This window comes from Pongo pygmaeus, chromosome 9 (assembly GCF_028885625.2).
Source record: "Pongo pygmaeus isolate AG05252 chromosome 9, NHGRI_mPonPyg2-v2.0_pri, whole genome shotgun sequence".
In the NCBI taxonomy this organism is placed as follows: domain Eukaryota; kingdom Metazoa; phylum Chordata; class Mammalia; order Primates; family Hominidae; genus Pongo; species Pongo pygmaeus.
Genome location: NC_072382.2, coordinates 68,600,192 through 68,615,252, shown reverse-complemented (window position 1 = coordinate 68,615,252; position 15,061 = coordinate 68,600,192). Strand labels below are relative to the sequence as shown.

At 49.0% G+C, this 15,061-nt stretch overlaps 1 protein-coding gene across 4 annotated transcripts; it reads right to left on the bottom strand.

Moving 5' to 3' along the window:
* Positions 1–2,313: 2,313 nt before the first annotated feature.
* LOC129007360 (NADH-cytochrome b5 reductase 2) lies at positions 2,314–11,482 on the bottom strand. Of its 4 annotated transcripts, none has more exons than XM_054438143.2 (9): positions 10,925–11,482; positions 9,948–10,091; positions 9,659–9,731; positions 6,827–6,933; positions 6,407–6,536; positions 5,681–5,764; positions 4,929–5,014; positions 3,677–3,776; positions 2,314–2,758 (listed from the first exon to the last, which is right to left on the bottom strand). In XM_054438143.2, exons 1-9 carry the CDS (start codon positions 10,943–10,945, stop codon positions 2,586–2,588), a joined length of 918 nt encoding a protein of 305 aa, XP_054294118.2. In that variant the 5' UTR covers positions 10,946–11,482; the 3' UTR covers positions 2,314–2,585. The 4 variants fall into 4 exon arrangements, with proteins under 4 accessions (XP_054294118.2, XP_054294120.2, XP_054294122.2 ...); XM_054438145.2 differs by having other exon boundaries at positions 11,327–11,462; XM_054438147.2 differs by having other exon boundaries at positions 3,677–3,772; positions 10,925–11,224.
* Positions 11,483–15,061: the final 3,579 nt, after the last annotated feature.

Below are 15,061 nucleotides of genomic sequence, written 5' to 3'. Positions count from 1 at the left end.
GCTGGAAAAAAAGTTCCGAAAAACTGTTTTGAATGTTCTGTAGAGACTGCGTTTTGTGAAATGATCACCAGGAGCTCCCTCCGGGGCTGCTTCACAGGAGCATGCTTTTTCCATTCATGGGACTGTGGCTGGGCAAGGCAGGTGTTTAGGGTATGAACGGGTAAAGCGACAAGGCTCCTTTCCCACAGTCCTGCCTGACTCTATCTCCCGTCATCTGCAAGGGGTATCTGTGCGACCTCCCAGCTTGGAGCAGAGGCGTCCCCAACACGTGCACACCCTGCCTTCTGCCTTCACCCAAGCTGACACACAGCCTCCTCCCAGGCCTTGCCCTTGGAGCAGCTCAGGCGTAATGTCTGATTAAATAGCTCCCCCAAGTGGAAGGCCCTTGAGCACCTCAAGCTCCGTGTTTCTACCACAACTCACCAACTTCCCAAACATGTCTGTTTCCTCTCCACTCTATAGTCTTTCCTCCCTCCAGGCATCTGCTCAGGCCCTTCCCTCACTGGGGAATGCATTTTTCTCCTAGTCCCCTTCATGAGGCAAAATCCTGTCTCCCAAGGCACGGCAAAGAGGCCATCTCTCAGGAAGCCTTCCCGCATGATACAGTTACAGATAGCTCTCCCACTGTGCCGTGTCTGCCCTTGAGCCAGAGCACAGCTCACTTTGAAGTTTCTTGTCGTCTTACCATACCCGTCCTCACCACAAACTTGGAGCACCTGCTCTGGGCTGGCTCCTGTAGACAGTCCTCCAATTGCCAAGGAGATCCATGCTCCTAAGTTCCCCATCCACCCACTCCTTCACATGTGTGTGTTAAGAACCTTCCATGCCAGGGCTAGAGATACAGGCATGAATGCCAAGGTCCCTGCCTAAAGGTGCTTACAGTGTAGTGGAGTACGGCTTAGTTTCAAACAAGACTCTGCCAAAGGTTACAGATGCTCCAATATTAGTTTCTGCAGCCTAAAAGAGCATGTTGTCATTTTTAATGGGGATTTGGGGAAGGAGTCTGAATAGGTTCCATGGAAGAGGTGACACTTGAATTTGGAAACATGAATCATATTTTCCCAGGTATGCCGGAGGGGAAGGGCATTCCAGGTAGACAGACTTGAAACAGCCCAGCACAACCTAGGGATTGCCAAAAGTTGGTAGGCTAGAGAGGGTTTCTTGGCCTTTGTGCTGCTGTCACTTTGGGCTGTGTAATACTCTGTGATGGAGGCTCTCCTGTGGGTTTTAAGATGTTTAGCAGCATCCTTGGTCTCTACCCTCTAAATGCTAATAGAGGGTGGATGCACCCCTTCTGTAGTTGACAACCAACATGACTTTGGACTTTGTTATCTGTTCCCTGAGCAGCAAAATCACCCTCAGTTGAGAACCAGTAGGCAAGAGAATGGGGTCGGAGTTGGGGGCCCAGGGAAAGAAAAATCTGATAAAGTCAGCAGGAGCCAAATCAAGAAAGGCCTTGGGAGCCAGGCCCTGGAGTGTGTCCTGGAGAGATGGGGTGGCCAGGGTGGGGTATCCCTTGAAAGCAGTGAAGGATCCCCAAGGAGACACTGAACAGGTAGATGGGTGAGGTTGGCTGTCCCTCTCTCCCACTCCCACAGACCCTCTGTGAGGTCATCTCTGTGCTCGGCCACCTGAGAGTAAGACACAGCTGTACTTCAGAGAGCTCTCCAGAGCCCTGTTCTCTCTCTCTCCTCCCCTGCCCCTCATGCACATGCACACTGAGTAACAAATCCAGTGACACCAAGCTCCAACATTGCCACCATTATGCCAGTTTTTGTGAAAAGGGGAACAACTTAGAATAAAACTGACCCAGGTTTAAGGCCAGCTTTGCCACCTACTGGTTGAATGACCTGGAAACACAGTCTCCAGGCCTCAGTTTCCTCATCTATAATTTGGAACACAAAATCCCTACAGAATCTCTGGCTTGTTACGAGACTTCTATGAAGCAGTGCAGAAGCAGCTCTACCCGCTCACAGGTGACAGCAGCACTGTGTCATCCTGGCCATGAACCACAGGTGGCCACGTGGTCACTCGTTATCGTTTGGGTTTCATGATACAAAGGATTTAAGGCAGTTTCTGGAACCTGACTTTGAAAGTTGAGAAGTTTCTGTGTGTAACCACTCCTGCCATGACCCCCAGTGCCATGGAGAGATTCTTGAGAGTTGACGTGACCCCACTTGGAGTTTTTTGGGAACTGCCCCAACACTTGCCAGTTCTGACCCTCATGAGCATGCAGAAGCCAACTCACAGGCCAGGCCACGGCCTCCTGACTGCCTAGCAGGTCCCCCACAGAGCCACACTTTATGGGCTATCTGCTTTGTACTTGAGTTTATTTCACAAAACCATGGAGAAAGATATTGAAATGGAGCTCTTTCCAGCCTCCAAGCAAGGAGGCCCCAGCAGCCAGTCTCCAGCCCCTTGAGCCCTTCTTGTTAGGCGCACACCCAAAAGAGAGGAGAACCAGTGTGTGCGCGAGGATACATGGCAAGGCGCTTTTGAAAACATCCCAGTTTAACGTGGTGAAATTGAACTTACTCTGAAACAGATGAAAAGGGACATGCAAATTTGCTGAGCACATGGAGGTGTTAGTAGGTGAAAATCATATCCTGGGTATAACCCAGCTTCTCCAGGTTAGGGTGAGCCGCCGTCTGGATCAGGGGTGGCGGGCCACACACCAGGATGAGCGTGGACTTCCCTGGAGGAGGAAGGTGCTCCTTGATCATGTCGGCAGTAACGAAACCTGAGCTGTACTTCCAGCCTGAAATGAAGCAGACGCAGGAGAAAGCTGAGGGATGCCAGGTGGAGTTCCTGATCCCAGGCCGCCTGCACACCCACCCTCAGCCAGGGAGGAGGTGACAAGCTGTTCTACAAAGGCTTAGAAGTCTGTACTAATGCTCCCTGCAAAAAGCCTCGGAACTAGTAAACAGCCCTCTGCAGCAGTCACCCCAGGTCCCAGGCTCACTGTGGGGACCCTGAAGCCCTGCTGTTGTCTGTCAGCTGTCAGCATTGACGAGGAAGGAGAACACAATGAGGTATACCGAGGTGTGTGAATCAATACAGCCAGCTGGAGTTGTCCTGCAGGGTGTGGCCTAGTGTTAGTGGAACTGTGCGGAATTGCTCAGTCGGGTAGCGCCCTCTGCCGACCAGGGACCTGTATGACAAGCAGGTACAGCCCGGAGCAGTGTGAGAGGCGCGCCTGTGGGGTGCTCTGTGCACAGTGGTTGCTGGGATGCTGTCTGGGATGCTGTCTGGGCTGCAGCAGCTGTATGGGGGCTCAGCATGTCCAGGTGAGGTGGGTGGTAAGGGGTGTGGTGGCCGTAAGCAGAGGGGTGAGTGGTGAAGGGGTCAGTGCCCATATTAGATGTGTATGTGATAGCTGTGTGGAGTGGGTGGTTGTTCAGAGTGGACAGGGGCAATGTCCCTTCTGATGTTCAGTGCAGTGTGTGAGGTGCTGCTGATGTATTAGACACCTGCTCTTGATTGCCCTTAAAAGCAGGCCATCCCAAATCCTCTCTCCCTCAATTTCTCACATTTCCCATCTGGAGCCAGAGCCCAAGGCTTCACCCCCACATCTGGTCCTATAAAAGTAAAACAAAACAAAGAGACAGAGACCAGTCCTCAGAGTGGTCAAGGGTTGGTGCTGACCCATGGTGAGTGACGGCACTGGATATCGTACCAATGGGAGGCCTGTCCAGGGTGTACCACAGGTCGAACTGGTCTGGGTGAGTCCTGGCAATTTCTTCAAGCTCTTTTCTGACCAAGATATCCTCCTCTGTCTAGAAAAGAAGCAACACTGGAAAAGCCCCTCCAGGGCCATCCTGTTGTTCCCTGGACTGACTACACTGGTCAGCATACTCTTGGCCAAAGCTGCCGCCACTCCAGCTGGAGTGCTCGCTGCCAACTCCCACGGCAAACAAGAGTTCTGCTGCTGCTCCTGAAGATAAAACCCTTTGTCTTGTGGATGAAGTTGGTGGTAGGATGTAGGTTCCCATGGAGCTGCAGTGACCGCCTCCAGCTAGAAGGACCTTAGCCAAGCACTGGCCAGGATGGCTTCACTCAGAGCTCCAGCCCTGCCTCCTACATCTACACTGAGCCCTAGCACAGCAAACCTAACTGGAACAAGCTCAGTGCAGGCCCAAGATCTTCTGGAAGAAATGTAATGGGCTCAGAAAGTCCTGTGATAGAACAGCACTGGATATGTGAAGGAGAGGAAAACAGTCTGGAGCCCCATTTGGGGGAAAGGGAACCAAAGCCAAAAATAACCTGTCACAGGCTCAAAGATACTGCACAGAAGACCTGGATCTTAAAACTCTTCATGATTCTCATCCCAGTAATTCCACTTCTGGGATTCTGTTTTAGAAAATAATCTAAAAGTAATCAAGCGTAGGCACAATTATTCATCACCATATTATTTATAACTGAAAACAGCCTGAATGTAGAAGTTAGTAAATTATAGTGCAACTTGATAAAAACTATGATGAAAATATTTATAAAGCATCTTAAAGAGAAGAAAATGCCTGTTGTGGTAATGCTGAGTGAAAAAAATGCACATATAAATTATAAATATATAACATATATAGAAAAAAGATTAAAAAATAAGTAAATATTTATATTCTGTATTTTCTGAAGTGTCCATTGAGGACATCTGTGATTTTACACTTAGCAAAAATACAGCAATACATATTAAGGAAAAAAGGAATGCTTAGTGCTTAGGGTTGGCTGAGGAGACACAAAAGAGTTAAATACATGCAAAAAGCAGGCCTGGACTCAGCTTCTCCAGCTGCCAGCAGCCCTGTTGATCCCACTAAGCCCTCCCACAGACGCAGGCACCCAAGCAGCATGAGCTCAGTCAATGGAGGAGAAATGAAAACAAGAGCCCAGCTCAGCAAACATTCCATCCTACCACTGCAAGCTCAGCAGGAACTGACCTGGTTGGCAAAGATGAGGGACATCCTGGTCATGTCACTGGGGTCCTTGGTGATGTGGCGAATGAGCTGCAACATGGGTGTGATGCCTGGAACACAGTGAGCGGGCAGCCAGCTTTCTCCCTGTCTCTGAAGCCCACAGTCCCTGACCTGCAGCAAGCTTCATACCTTCCCCCAGCCCAAGTTATCCTTTTCTCACTTCTGTCCCCAAAACTCAAAGTGGGAAAGAGCCCTTCATTTTGGTTTTCCTTTCTAATGCAACAGTAAGTCAGAAGGTCTTTCTCATTTTCATATGGCAAGATGGAAAGAACACTCTAAGTTCTTCAGTGTCTTCATTCATGAAACAATTAATGACGGGTAAATGTGATAGTTTTAAGAATGCCTATTACAGTGCCTGGCACATTGTATGTCTCCTTCAAAGCCTGCTCTCTTTCTTCAGGCAGTCATTTTCAAGAGATGGGGAGAGTCAGGCTTGAACTGGATCCAGGGGCTCCTGGGACAGCATGGGTGGGCCTGCCCAGCTTGCCCCCAGCCTGACCTGAGATGTCCCCACAAGGCTCCTGAGCAGCCACCATATTGGTTAGGGGAAGCAGGGTACACAGGGTCAGTTTCAAGACCTGTCACTGGTTCATCGTTCCCACCTTCTACAGCTGGAGGCGAAATCTCTCATGTTGTCCCTTTGAGGATCAAATGACTCCCAAGTCAGAATGGTCTCAGGGCTCACTCTCTGGATGGAGCCCCTAGAAGCCTCTTACCTGTGCCCCCAGCAATCATTCCCAGGTGATCGGCCAGTTTTTTTTTAGGCTCATTCGTCTGGTCTGGTCTGATTCCAAGATTCCCTGGAAACGCAGAGAATGCTTATGACCTCTGCAGTTCTTGCCTAAGAGACTGCAAAAGATCACTGACATTCCTTAGGACTCCCAGGAGGCAGGTCCAGCTAAGGGACTGTCTGCACCATTTTAAGCTGGAGAAGCAGGCCAGGGCAGTCTCCTCAGCTAGCCCTGGTGCTCCAGTGCACAAAGTGGGAATAGAGGCTGGGCTTGCTCAGGGAATCGCCGGGCCTTTTGTTCTGAGGAAAAAGAGGGGCAAGCTGAAGTTAACACAGAGACTCAAAGAGCATTCTCACTCACGGAGGTGAACCAGTGAGTAAATAATGGCTATGTGAGTAAACAAAGGAGCATGGACTCCCTCCATCCATTTTTCAGTATTAGCAGGCACCATTTATGTATCAGGCATTGTGCTGGAGATATTGATACAATGACGAGGAAACACCAAATCATTCCCCTACCTTACAAAAGCTTACAACCTCATGAAGTGGGTGTGTGAGTGTATAACAAGTGTGATCATTATGCATTGTGTGTGAATGAATGAAGACTAAGGACAACCCCATGTGACTCAAATCTGAGGAGTGTACGAGAACAATGGAACCATTGCAGGAATCTTCCTCCCAGCTGGGAGCCCAGTATGAACCCCTCCAGTACCTGGCCCATGGTAAAACAAGCGTCCCTTTGGCCCTCGAAAAAAGATGGTGTCCCCGATTTTCAAGTTCTCCAAATACTGAGTCATCTTCCCACCTTCAGGATATTGGGGGTGTACACTTTTGAAGTAGATCTGAAAAGCAAGGCAGCACTGCTTTCACATTCCCAGACACAATGCCACAGCCACGCACAACTAGAAAATGCATTTACTGCTGGAAGCTTTGCAGAGAAAGTGTTCTGCTCTCTCAACTGCTGTACACAATCCCTGAAGATGAAGCTGCCACAAGGTTAACTGTAGCTTCACTGATGGAAAGCCCTGTCTAGGGCATATGTCCCCCCAGAGAAAAAGCACTGCCCCTCCACCCCACCACCCTCAATAGGCTTGGAAGCACAAGGTAGCCAGATATGATAGGCACTATTTACCTTTATAATTAGGTCCACAAAGCCTCTGTCATCATCACTGGAGACAGGCGTGTAAGCCCTGACCACCAATTCATTATCAATTTTCGCCAAGAGCTGGACATAGTTACCTATAGAAAAGGCATCAAGCACTGAGTCAAAGCATACTTAGCTTAAATAAGGCCCAGGAATAAAGGACTGAGCTTCAGTGAAGGCAGCAAATACTGGGGCAGAATGTTAAGAGGAGTGGGAAGAAGAGAGCAGGGAAGGAGCCCAAATATGGGATGCCCGGATCCTAGGCCTGCTCTGCCTCCCTGTGCTACCCTAGGCAAGTCACTTCACCTCTCTGGGTTTTGGTCTCTTCATCTGTAAAATGGGGATGATATGTCTGCCCACCTGTGATTATAGTGTAACTGCTTTTTGGAGCAGGAAAAGATCATTAAAGTTGGAGAGTGAGTATTAAAAATTACAGAAAGGGGTCAGACATGGTAGCTCATGCCTGTAATCCCAGCCCAGAGGCAGGTGGATTGCTTGAGCTCAGGAGTTCGAGACCAGCCTGGGCAAGATGGCGAAACCCCATCTCTACAAAAAAATACAAAAAATTAGCCAGGTGTGGTGGTGCACACCCGTAGTCTCAGCTACTTGGGAGGCTGAGATGGGAGCATCACCTGAGCCCAGGAGGTCGAGGCCGCAGTGAGCTGAGACTGTGCCACTGCATGCCAGCCTGGATGACAGAATGAGACCCTGTCTCAAAAAAAAAAAAAAAAAAAAATTACAGAAAGGAGTATTTGTCTATCCAAGAAAAATATGTGGCCTTCACAAACTCATTTCTTCCTAAACTGGATGTATCACTGGGGTCTGTGAATAAATTACAACTACTCCATCTGTATCCTGGTACTAAGCACAGAGCAGGCCTGGGCTCACAGATACTACAGGGCCCCAGGATTTGGATACCCATAGTGCAAATGAAGCAACAATATCATGTCTTCCTGGCCTATGGCCTTGTGAGGAGTAGCAGTGAAGTTTTAAACCATATAACTCTGCCCTTCCTGGGTAGAATTCAATAAACCAGGTGTGGCCAGAGACCTATGGATCATGACTACATCCCACTGTCAGATGATACACTGGGCAGCTATGACCTGTTGGATCCAAAATGTGAGACTCAAATTACTAAGGCAATTAGTGGCAGGGACAGGAGTGCAATCAAGAGATACTAAGAGCTAGAGGCAAGAGAAAGGTTTGTAACCCTAACCCTTGACTAACTTCCTGTATGTAGTCAGTTTCTACTCCCTCAGTTTTTACTCGCTCAGAAACTGAGTGGACTACATACAGGAAATTAGTCAAGAGACAAGGAAGATGGAACAGAGATACGGATAGAAACCCAGACCTAAGATGCAGAGAGGAGGAGGAGGCAGGAGGAGAAAAAAGCAGGCAGAGTAGGCACTAGAGGGGCTGGTCCCTGAAGCTGATTCAAGGGGATGAGCCAAGTCTTTGAGGTACCAACACTCTGGGCTCAGAACAGGCTCAATGACTCTGGTCATGGTCCCTCTGGGCGCCAAGGATACCCAGGAATAAGTGCCTGAGACACCTAACTTCCTTCTGAGAACCTGAAACTGGAAACCTGGAAAGGCTTTTTCATATGCAGCCACCTAGGCCTGGCCTGAGGGTGTCCCCAGGGCAAATGGGGCTCCCTGGCTGGTCCTTCAGGCCCCATCTCTAACTGGCTTCACTTCCGCTGAGCTGGGACGAAGCAGCGAACTCTGAGGCCTCAATTAGACTCTCCCAGAAGCCTCTACATTACCTTGTCACACTAACTTTGCACAGCCTAGGCCAAGGCTGAGGAGATAGTGGGTCAAGGCAGTTTCTAAGCAATTCTCTATCTCAAAGTTTTTCATTCTTTTAGGCTTCCTGCCAACAGGACCGGCCTGACAGGCCGAGCAGGGAGCTGGGAGACCACACGCACAACACTGAGCTCTCGTGCATAGAGACGGAGTGAGGGAACAGCAAGGAGGCTCAGGGGCCCAGCCAGCTGGGTAGAGTGTAATCTCACTACCTGATAGAGTTGAGGTCAAGGTTTTCTCCTGTGCATATAAGACAAATAGGCCATGGAGTAGGATCCACCAGGCAGGCAAGCAGCACTAGCAGATTATACAAAGCTGCTCTGAATCCCTGATTCTAGCAGTTTTCGACTGCACTAAGACTGACTCAGCTATCTAGTGGTGTTACAGATTAGAAATGGGATAACTCAACTCTAGGACTCCTAGGGCTGGAATCCGCAACTCCTAGGGCTGGTCCCTCCTTATGTGGGTCTGAGGCACCTGCAGAGAATCTAAGTGACCTTGGGTGCAGGGCACACCTGACTCATTCCTGCCTACCTGCACATTCTGGGACTTTCCCCTGAACACTGGTTCCTCCCATCCCTCCCAGGTGCACAATACTTTGCAGTTTCTGAATTTTCATATCCATCAGTCACTCTACTTTCACAACAACCCAAGTGAGGTAGACAGGCAGGCCTGGGAAATCCCATTTCATAGACTGAGGCTCAGAGAGATGGAAGGACTTCCCTAAAGTTCCCCAGCAAGGAGCCTTCCATGAGATTTTAGGCCTTTTGGCTCTAGGTTCAGTTCTTTTCAGTGCTCACTGAGGTACCACTCTTGTGTCAGCCCAATTGGAATAATGAAGAAAATAAATTTTCTGTCCCATATCCATCCCCCTATCTCCCTGAGCTCACAGGCTCAGGAGGAGCATGAGGGCATCTTCCACACCTCAGGACGTGGGAAACCTGTGTTTCTGTTAGGAGAGGAGGGCCTAGCCCCCAGAGGCCCCAGTCCTGGTGATGACCCAAGCCCAGCTCACCTACAGGAAGCCCTAAGACATGGTCCGGCGAAGGCAGTCCAAAGCGGAACCTCCGGGTGTTGTGGCTGATTTTCTAATGAAACAAAACATAGGCAGGTTCTGTCAGCTTTCTAGAAGCCTTGCTGGGCAGCTGAGATGCCTGGGAAAGGAGGTTCGTTTGGCACTATTCCAGCACACGCACACAGGGCGGCAGGGAGTGAACTGGAGGCCATGAGATGACTGTCTGGATGCCCTGCCATCCCAGCCATCATCCACTTACTGCCTTCCACCCACAGGGCTGACCCATTACCTCTTTCTCAATCAAGGGCAGCGGGTACTTGGCTTCAGGGTCCTGTAAAGTGATTGGCTCTCTCCTCCTGGAGTTCATGCTCTTCAGGACCAATACGAGCACAGTGACCCCAATGACGGTGATGGTCAGGAGCAGGGACGGGTCCTGGCAGACACAATGTGAGCAGAGTACCTCAGGTCTTGCCCGCCCTGGACAGGGCAGCTCTCAGGCGCGGAACACCCTCCCCACACCAAAGGCACAGAAGCTGAGCTCTGCCTGAAGGAAATAGGCAAAGAGAACGGTAGTGACACAGAAGGTGGCTGGGAGAGCCTGTGGTGGACCAGAGGGTAGGGAGGGGTCAGCTGCAGGTCACACAGGAAGGATGTTTCAGACCCCTGGACCAGGCCGCACACATGGCCTGGGGTGCTCAGGTCACTAGGCCCCTCCTGGCTACAGCCAAAGGTTCATACACTGGAAGTCCCTTCCTTGAGGTGAAGGGGGAGGATATTACCCCTAACACACAATCCGGAATGAGGGGCCCAGTCCCTAAAGACAGAACTAGGGTGCGTAGCTCTAAGAGGTGCCCGGTGACTTAGGGCCTAGGGACTCCCCAACAGTCTCCTGGACAGGGCGAAGGGGGCCTGGGCACTCAACTGCCAGAGACTCGGCCAGCCTCCCCGCATCTGTCCCTACCACACAAGGCCGGCCTGCTCCTCTCCCAACGCAAGCCCGACAGGGAAAGTTGCCTCTCCTCCCGCCGGGTCACTGGAGTCTCAGCCCTCACCACGCCTTCCGGAATCCGAGCCGGCCAGCCCCGCTCCCCGCCCTTCGCGGTCCCGCCCACGACCTCACCCCCGCCTCCCGCTCCGGCTCCCAGCCTCCGGGTGGGACGTTCCCGGCTCTAGCCGGCCTCCGCGCCTCCGGCTTCTTTCCTTCTGGCCGTCCCGACGGAGATATTTCCTAAATACTCCATAAATACACCCCGCTGCGGAACCCACCCGGAGGGAGACGCCCAACATGTCGTCGAACTGGGGTTGGCCGGGGGCCGGTGCGCGGCTCCCCACGCGGGCCCGCAGACTGTGGCGTCGCCCTGCAGCTCCGCCTGGCTGACGGGGAACCGGCCGAGACCCGGACACGCACGCCCAGGAGGACAGAGGCGCGGGCGGACCCCGCAGGCTGGGACCTCGGCGGCTGGCCCGCTCCCCGAGAAGGGCCCCGTGGTCGCGGGGCTCTCACTCACGAGCCGCTGGCTCTGGGTCAGCCCTGCCCCCAGGGCAGCGCTGGATCCTGAGGCTGGCGGGGCGCTGAGCCGTGGCGTCCTCGCTCCTGCGCTGCCCCTCTGCATCCTGGCCCCTTCCCTGCACACGCAGAGCTGCCACACTGAGCGCCCCTCAGCTTACTTAAACTCGGCAAGGCTGGAGAAGGCCGTCTGGGTGACCGGGCGGAGGGGAATGCTGGTGAAGGAAGAATTCAGGCAGCTGCAAAGAGCGCGTGAATATATTCATTCAACATGCCTCATGGGCGCCTACTCTGGGCCTGGTCCGGGGTGGGTGTTTGTGGGGTGGGGCCGAAGCAGGGGCGTCTCCGAGTTGAAGACATTTACTCAGAGCGCTCCTGCGTTCATTCATTCGCTGGTTGGAGAGAGGAAGGACAAGAGGCCCGCGCCGATCGGAGGGGAGCAGAATAGTGGGTACAGTTAGAGGGTCTTCACGGTGCATTTCGGAACCTTGGCTGCCCCTCTCACCCTTGATTAAAGGCAAAGGCAAATTCTTGCCTCAGGACCTGTGTGAAACAGAGAAGCCCAGAAGCAGATCCCCACCTGTTTGACTCTGCTAGGGCTGCTTTAACAAAGTGCCACAGACTGAGCGACTTAAACAACAAAAATTTATTGTCTCACAGGTCTGGGGGCTGAAAGTCCAAAATCAAGGTGTGGGCAGAGTGGGTTCCTTCTGAGGGCTGTGAGGGAAGGATCTGTTCCATGCCTCTCCTAGATTTGTAGGAGAGGGGCTAGGAGAAGGGGCATCTTCTTTCTGTGTCTCCACATTTTCATCCCTCTGTGTGTCCCTATGTCCAAATTTCCCCTTTTATGAAGACACCAGTCATATTCAATTAGGGTCCATCCTAATGACTTCGTTTTAACTTGATTACCTATGTAAAGGCTCTACCTTCAAATAAGGTCACATCCTTAGGTACTGGGGGTTAGGGCTTCAACATAAGAATCAGGGTGAAAACAATAACCCATAACACTTTACCAACCCTTATCCCGAAAACACACACCACCACAGGCTCAAAAATTCTTGCTGTGTGAATGAATAAACAAACTTAATTTTATCTCTTTGACTTAATCAAATGCCTTTACTTTTGATTTACCGGCAGGTGCTTGGATATTATTGTCAGATATTTTAATTTTTGACAATGCGATAAGTGTAAAATGATGTATCAGGAATCCAATTTGCATTACCTAATAACTGCTAATAAGGTTGAACACCTTTCATATATTTATTTCCCATGGAGTTTCCTCTTCAGAAAAAAAAAAAAAAGCCTGCTCATGGTTTTTGCTCATTTTTCTATTGAGTTGTCTTTTTCTTACTGATTTTTAGGAGTTTTATATATATTTTAGATATCCCTTCTTTGCCAGTTACATGAGTTACGTTTTCTCGTAATTTGTAACTTATTCTTTCTTTTTTCTTTCTTTTCTGTCCCACTTTTTTGTGGTGTAGTCTGATGAATAGAAATTTGAATTGCAGTGTAACCAAATATACCAGTCTTCAATTTTTTTGCCTTTAAGGTTAGTGATTTTTGTGACTTGTCTATTTCTACCCAAGCCCTTAAAGATATTCTATATTTTCCCCGACAAGATTTAAAGATTTTCCTTTCACATTTAAGTTTTTCAGCCACTTGGAATTGATTTCTGTGTAGGATGTGAGGCAGGGATACAATTTCATTTTTCCATGTGGCCAATGTGTTTTTTCCAGTAACATTTATTGAATTGCTCACACCTGGCCACTGACCTGCAACTGACCTGCTACCCCTGTCCTATATCAGTTTTCATAGGTGTATGAGTCTAGCTCCGGCCTCCCATTTCTCTTACATTATCTAGTTGCCCAACCATGTCGCAATACCACACTGTTTTAGTTACAGTAGTTTATAACAAGTGTTTATGTCTTTCATTCTTATACATTCTTTGGATCTCAGGTCAGATATCACTCCCTTGAAGATGCCTGCTGTGATCCCCCAACTTAAGTACATGTACATATTATAATCTGTTAAGTTTAACTTAAAGCTGCCTCCTTACATATTTTAGTTTCACCCTAAAAGTTTCTTCGTACATAGTGAACTGTAACCTACTCTTGTATCAATCATGGAGTTTCAGCTCATTATAGGCAGCCAACTGTTCATACTGTGTTCAAATCAGGCAAATGATGAGCTGTAACCAATCCCGCTGTTTATGTACTTCACTTATGTTTTCTGTACATCACTTTCCTGTTTCTGTCCATAAGTATTATGCAACCACATGGCAGCCCCAGAGTTGCTCTGAACCTATTCTGGTTCTTAGGGTTGCCTGATTCATAACTTGATTTTTGCTCAATTAAACTCTGTTAAATTTAATTTTTCTTTTCTTTTAACTATTCTATTCATAACTTTTTTTTTTTTTTTTTTTTTCAGAGACAAAGTCTCACTCTGTTGCCCAGGCTGGAGTACAATGGCATGATCATAGAGCACTACAACCTTGAACTCCCTGGCTCGAGCTAGCCTCCAGCCTCAGCCTCTGAGTAGCAAGGACTGTTGCCATCATGCCTGGGTAATTTTTGTATTTTTTGTAGAGATAAGGGTCTCACTTTGTTGCCCAGGGTGGAGAGCAATGGCTATTCACAAGTATGATCATTGCACAGTAGAGCCTGGAACTCTTAGCCTCAAGGGATCTTTCCTCCTTGGCCTCCCAAAGTCCTGAGATTTTAGGTGTGAGCTACCACACCCGGCCCTATTCATAGCTTTTACTTTAGTTTGTAATTGTGCGTTTGAACAGTGCATTATTGAATGATTGACTTTCACACTAGTCTGGAAGTTCCTTTATGGCAGACACCTTGTTTTCCCAGGGTTTAGCACACTGACTGTCACAAAGACAACATTCAATAAATATTTAATGAACAAATGAATTCATCTCTGCCTTACAGCACTTAGCACACATGATAGACACTCCATAAATACTTCTTCACCTAGGAGAGGAATAATCCTTTCCATCGCACTTTGTCCCCCTTCCCTGCGTAATTTGTCTCTATAAGACATAGCACCAGATGATATATTTTTTTTACCTACACGACATATTTTACTTATTTGTTACATAGAATGTAAGTGTATTAGTCCATTCTCATGCTGCTATAAGGACATACCCGAGACTGGCTAATTTACAGAGGAAAAAGGTTTAATTGACTCACAGTTCAGCTTGGCTGGGGAGGCCTCAGGAAACGTATACAATCATGGCGAAAGGGGAAGCGAACACATCCTTCTTCACATGGCAGCAGGAAAGAGAAGTGCTGACCAAAAGGGGAAAAGCCCCTTATAAAACCATCAGATCTTGTAAGAACTCACTCACTGTCACAATAGCCTAAGGGGAATTGCCCTCATGATTCAACCACCTCCCACCAGGTCCCTCCCACAATATATGGAGATTATGGGAACTACAATTCAAGTTGAGATTTGGATGAGGACACAGCCAAACCATATCAGTAAGCTTCATGAGGATAGGAGTCACTTTGTCTGTTTTACCTACTGCTATATCCCTAGAACAGTGTCTGGCAATTGGTAGATGCTCAATAAATACTTATTGCATGTATGAATGAATGAACAAACATTGTTTTCTCCCTTGGACTCTGTCAAAAGCCTTTACTTTTGGCTTTGAAATCCAGAGGCACCTCACCTTTTCCTGTGGTTTTCTTAGTAGTTTGTTTCTACCCTTCATTCTTCCCTCTCATTTTCTCTGCCTGTTCCCTCTGTGTTATTAGAGTGGCAGATAGCAAGCACATTCTCTTTATTCATTCTTGGAGCAGGATAAAAGGCATTTATCTGGGCTCCCAGTAATCTTGAAAGGGCAGTGATTCACCTCTCTTCTCCTAACTCGTAAACACTGTAAATGT

Excerpts from the sequence above, each read along its gene's own strand:
- LOC129007360 (XM_054438143.2), bottom strand. The coding sequence starts at position 10,945 with ATGTTGGGCGTCTCCCTCCGG. Across the intron at positions 10,092-10,924 it reads TGTTGGGCGTCTCCCTCCGG|GACCCGTCCCTGCTCCTGAC; the intron begins GTGGGTTCCGCA and ends TGTGTCTGCCAG. Across the intron at positions 6,934-9,658 it reads TGTCTTAGGGCTTCCTGTAG|GTAACTATGTCCAGCTCTTG; the intron begins GTGAGCTGGGCT and ends CCTTTTCTATAG.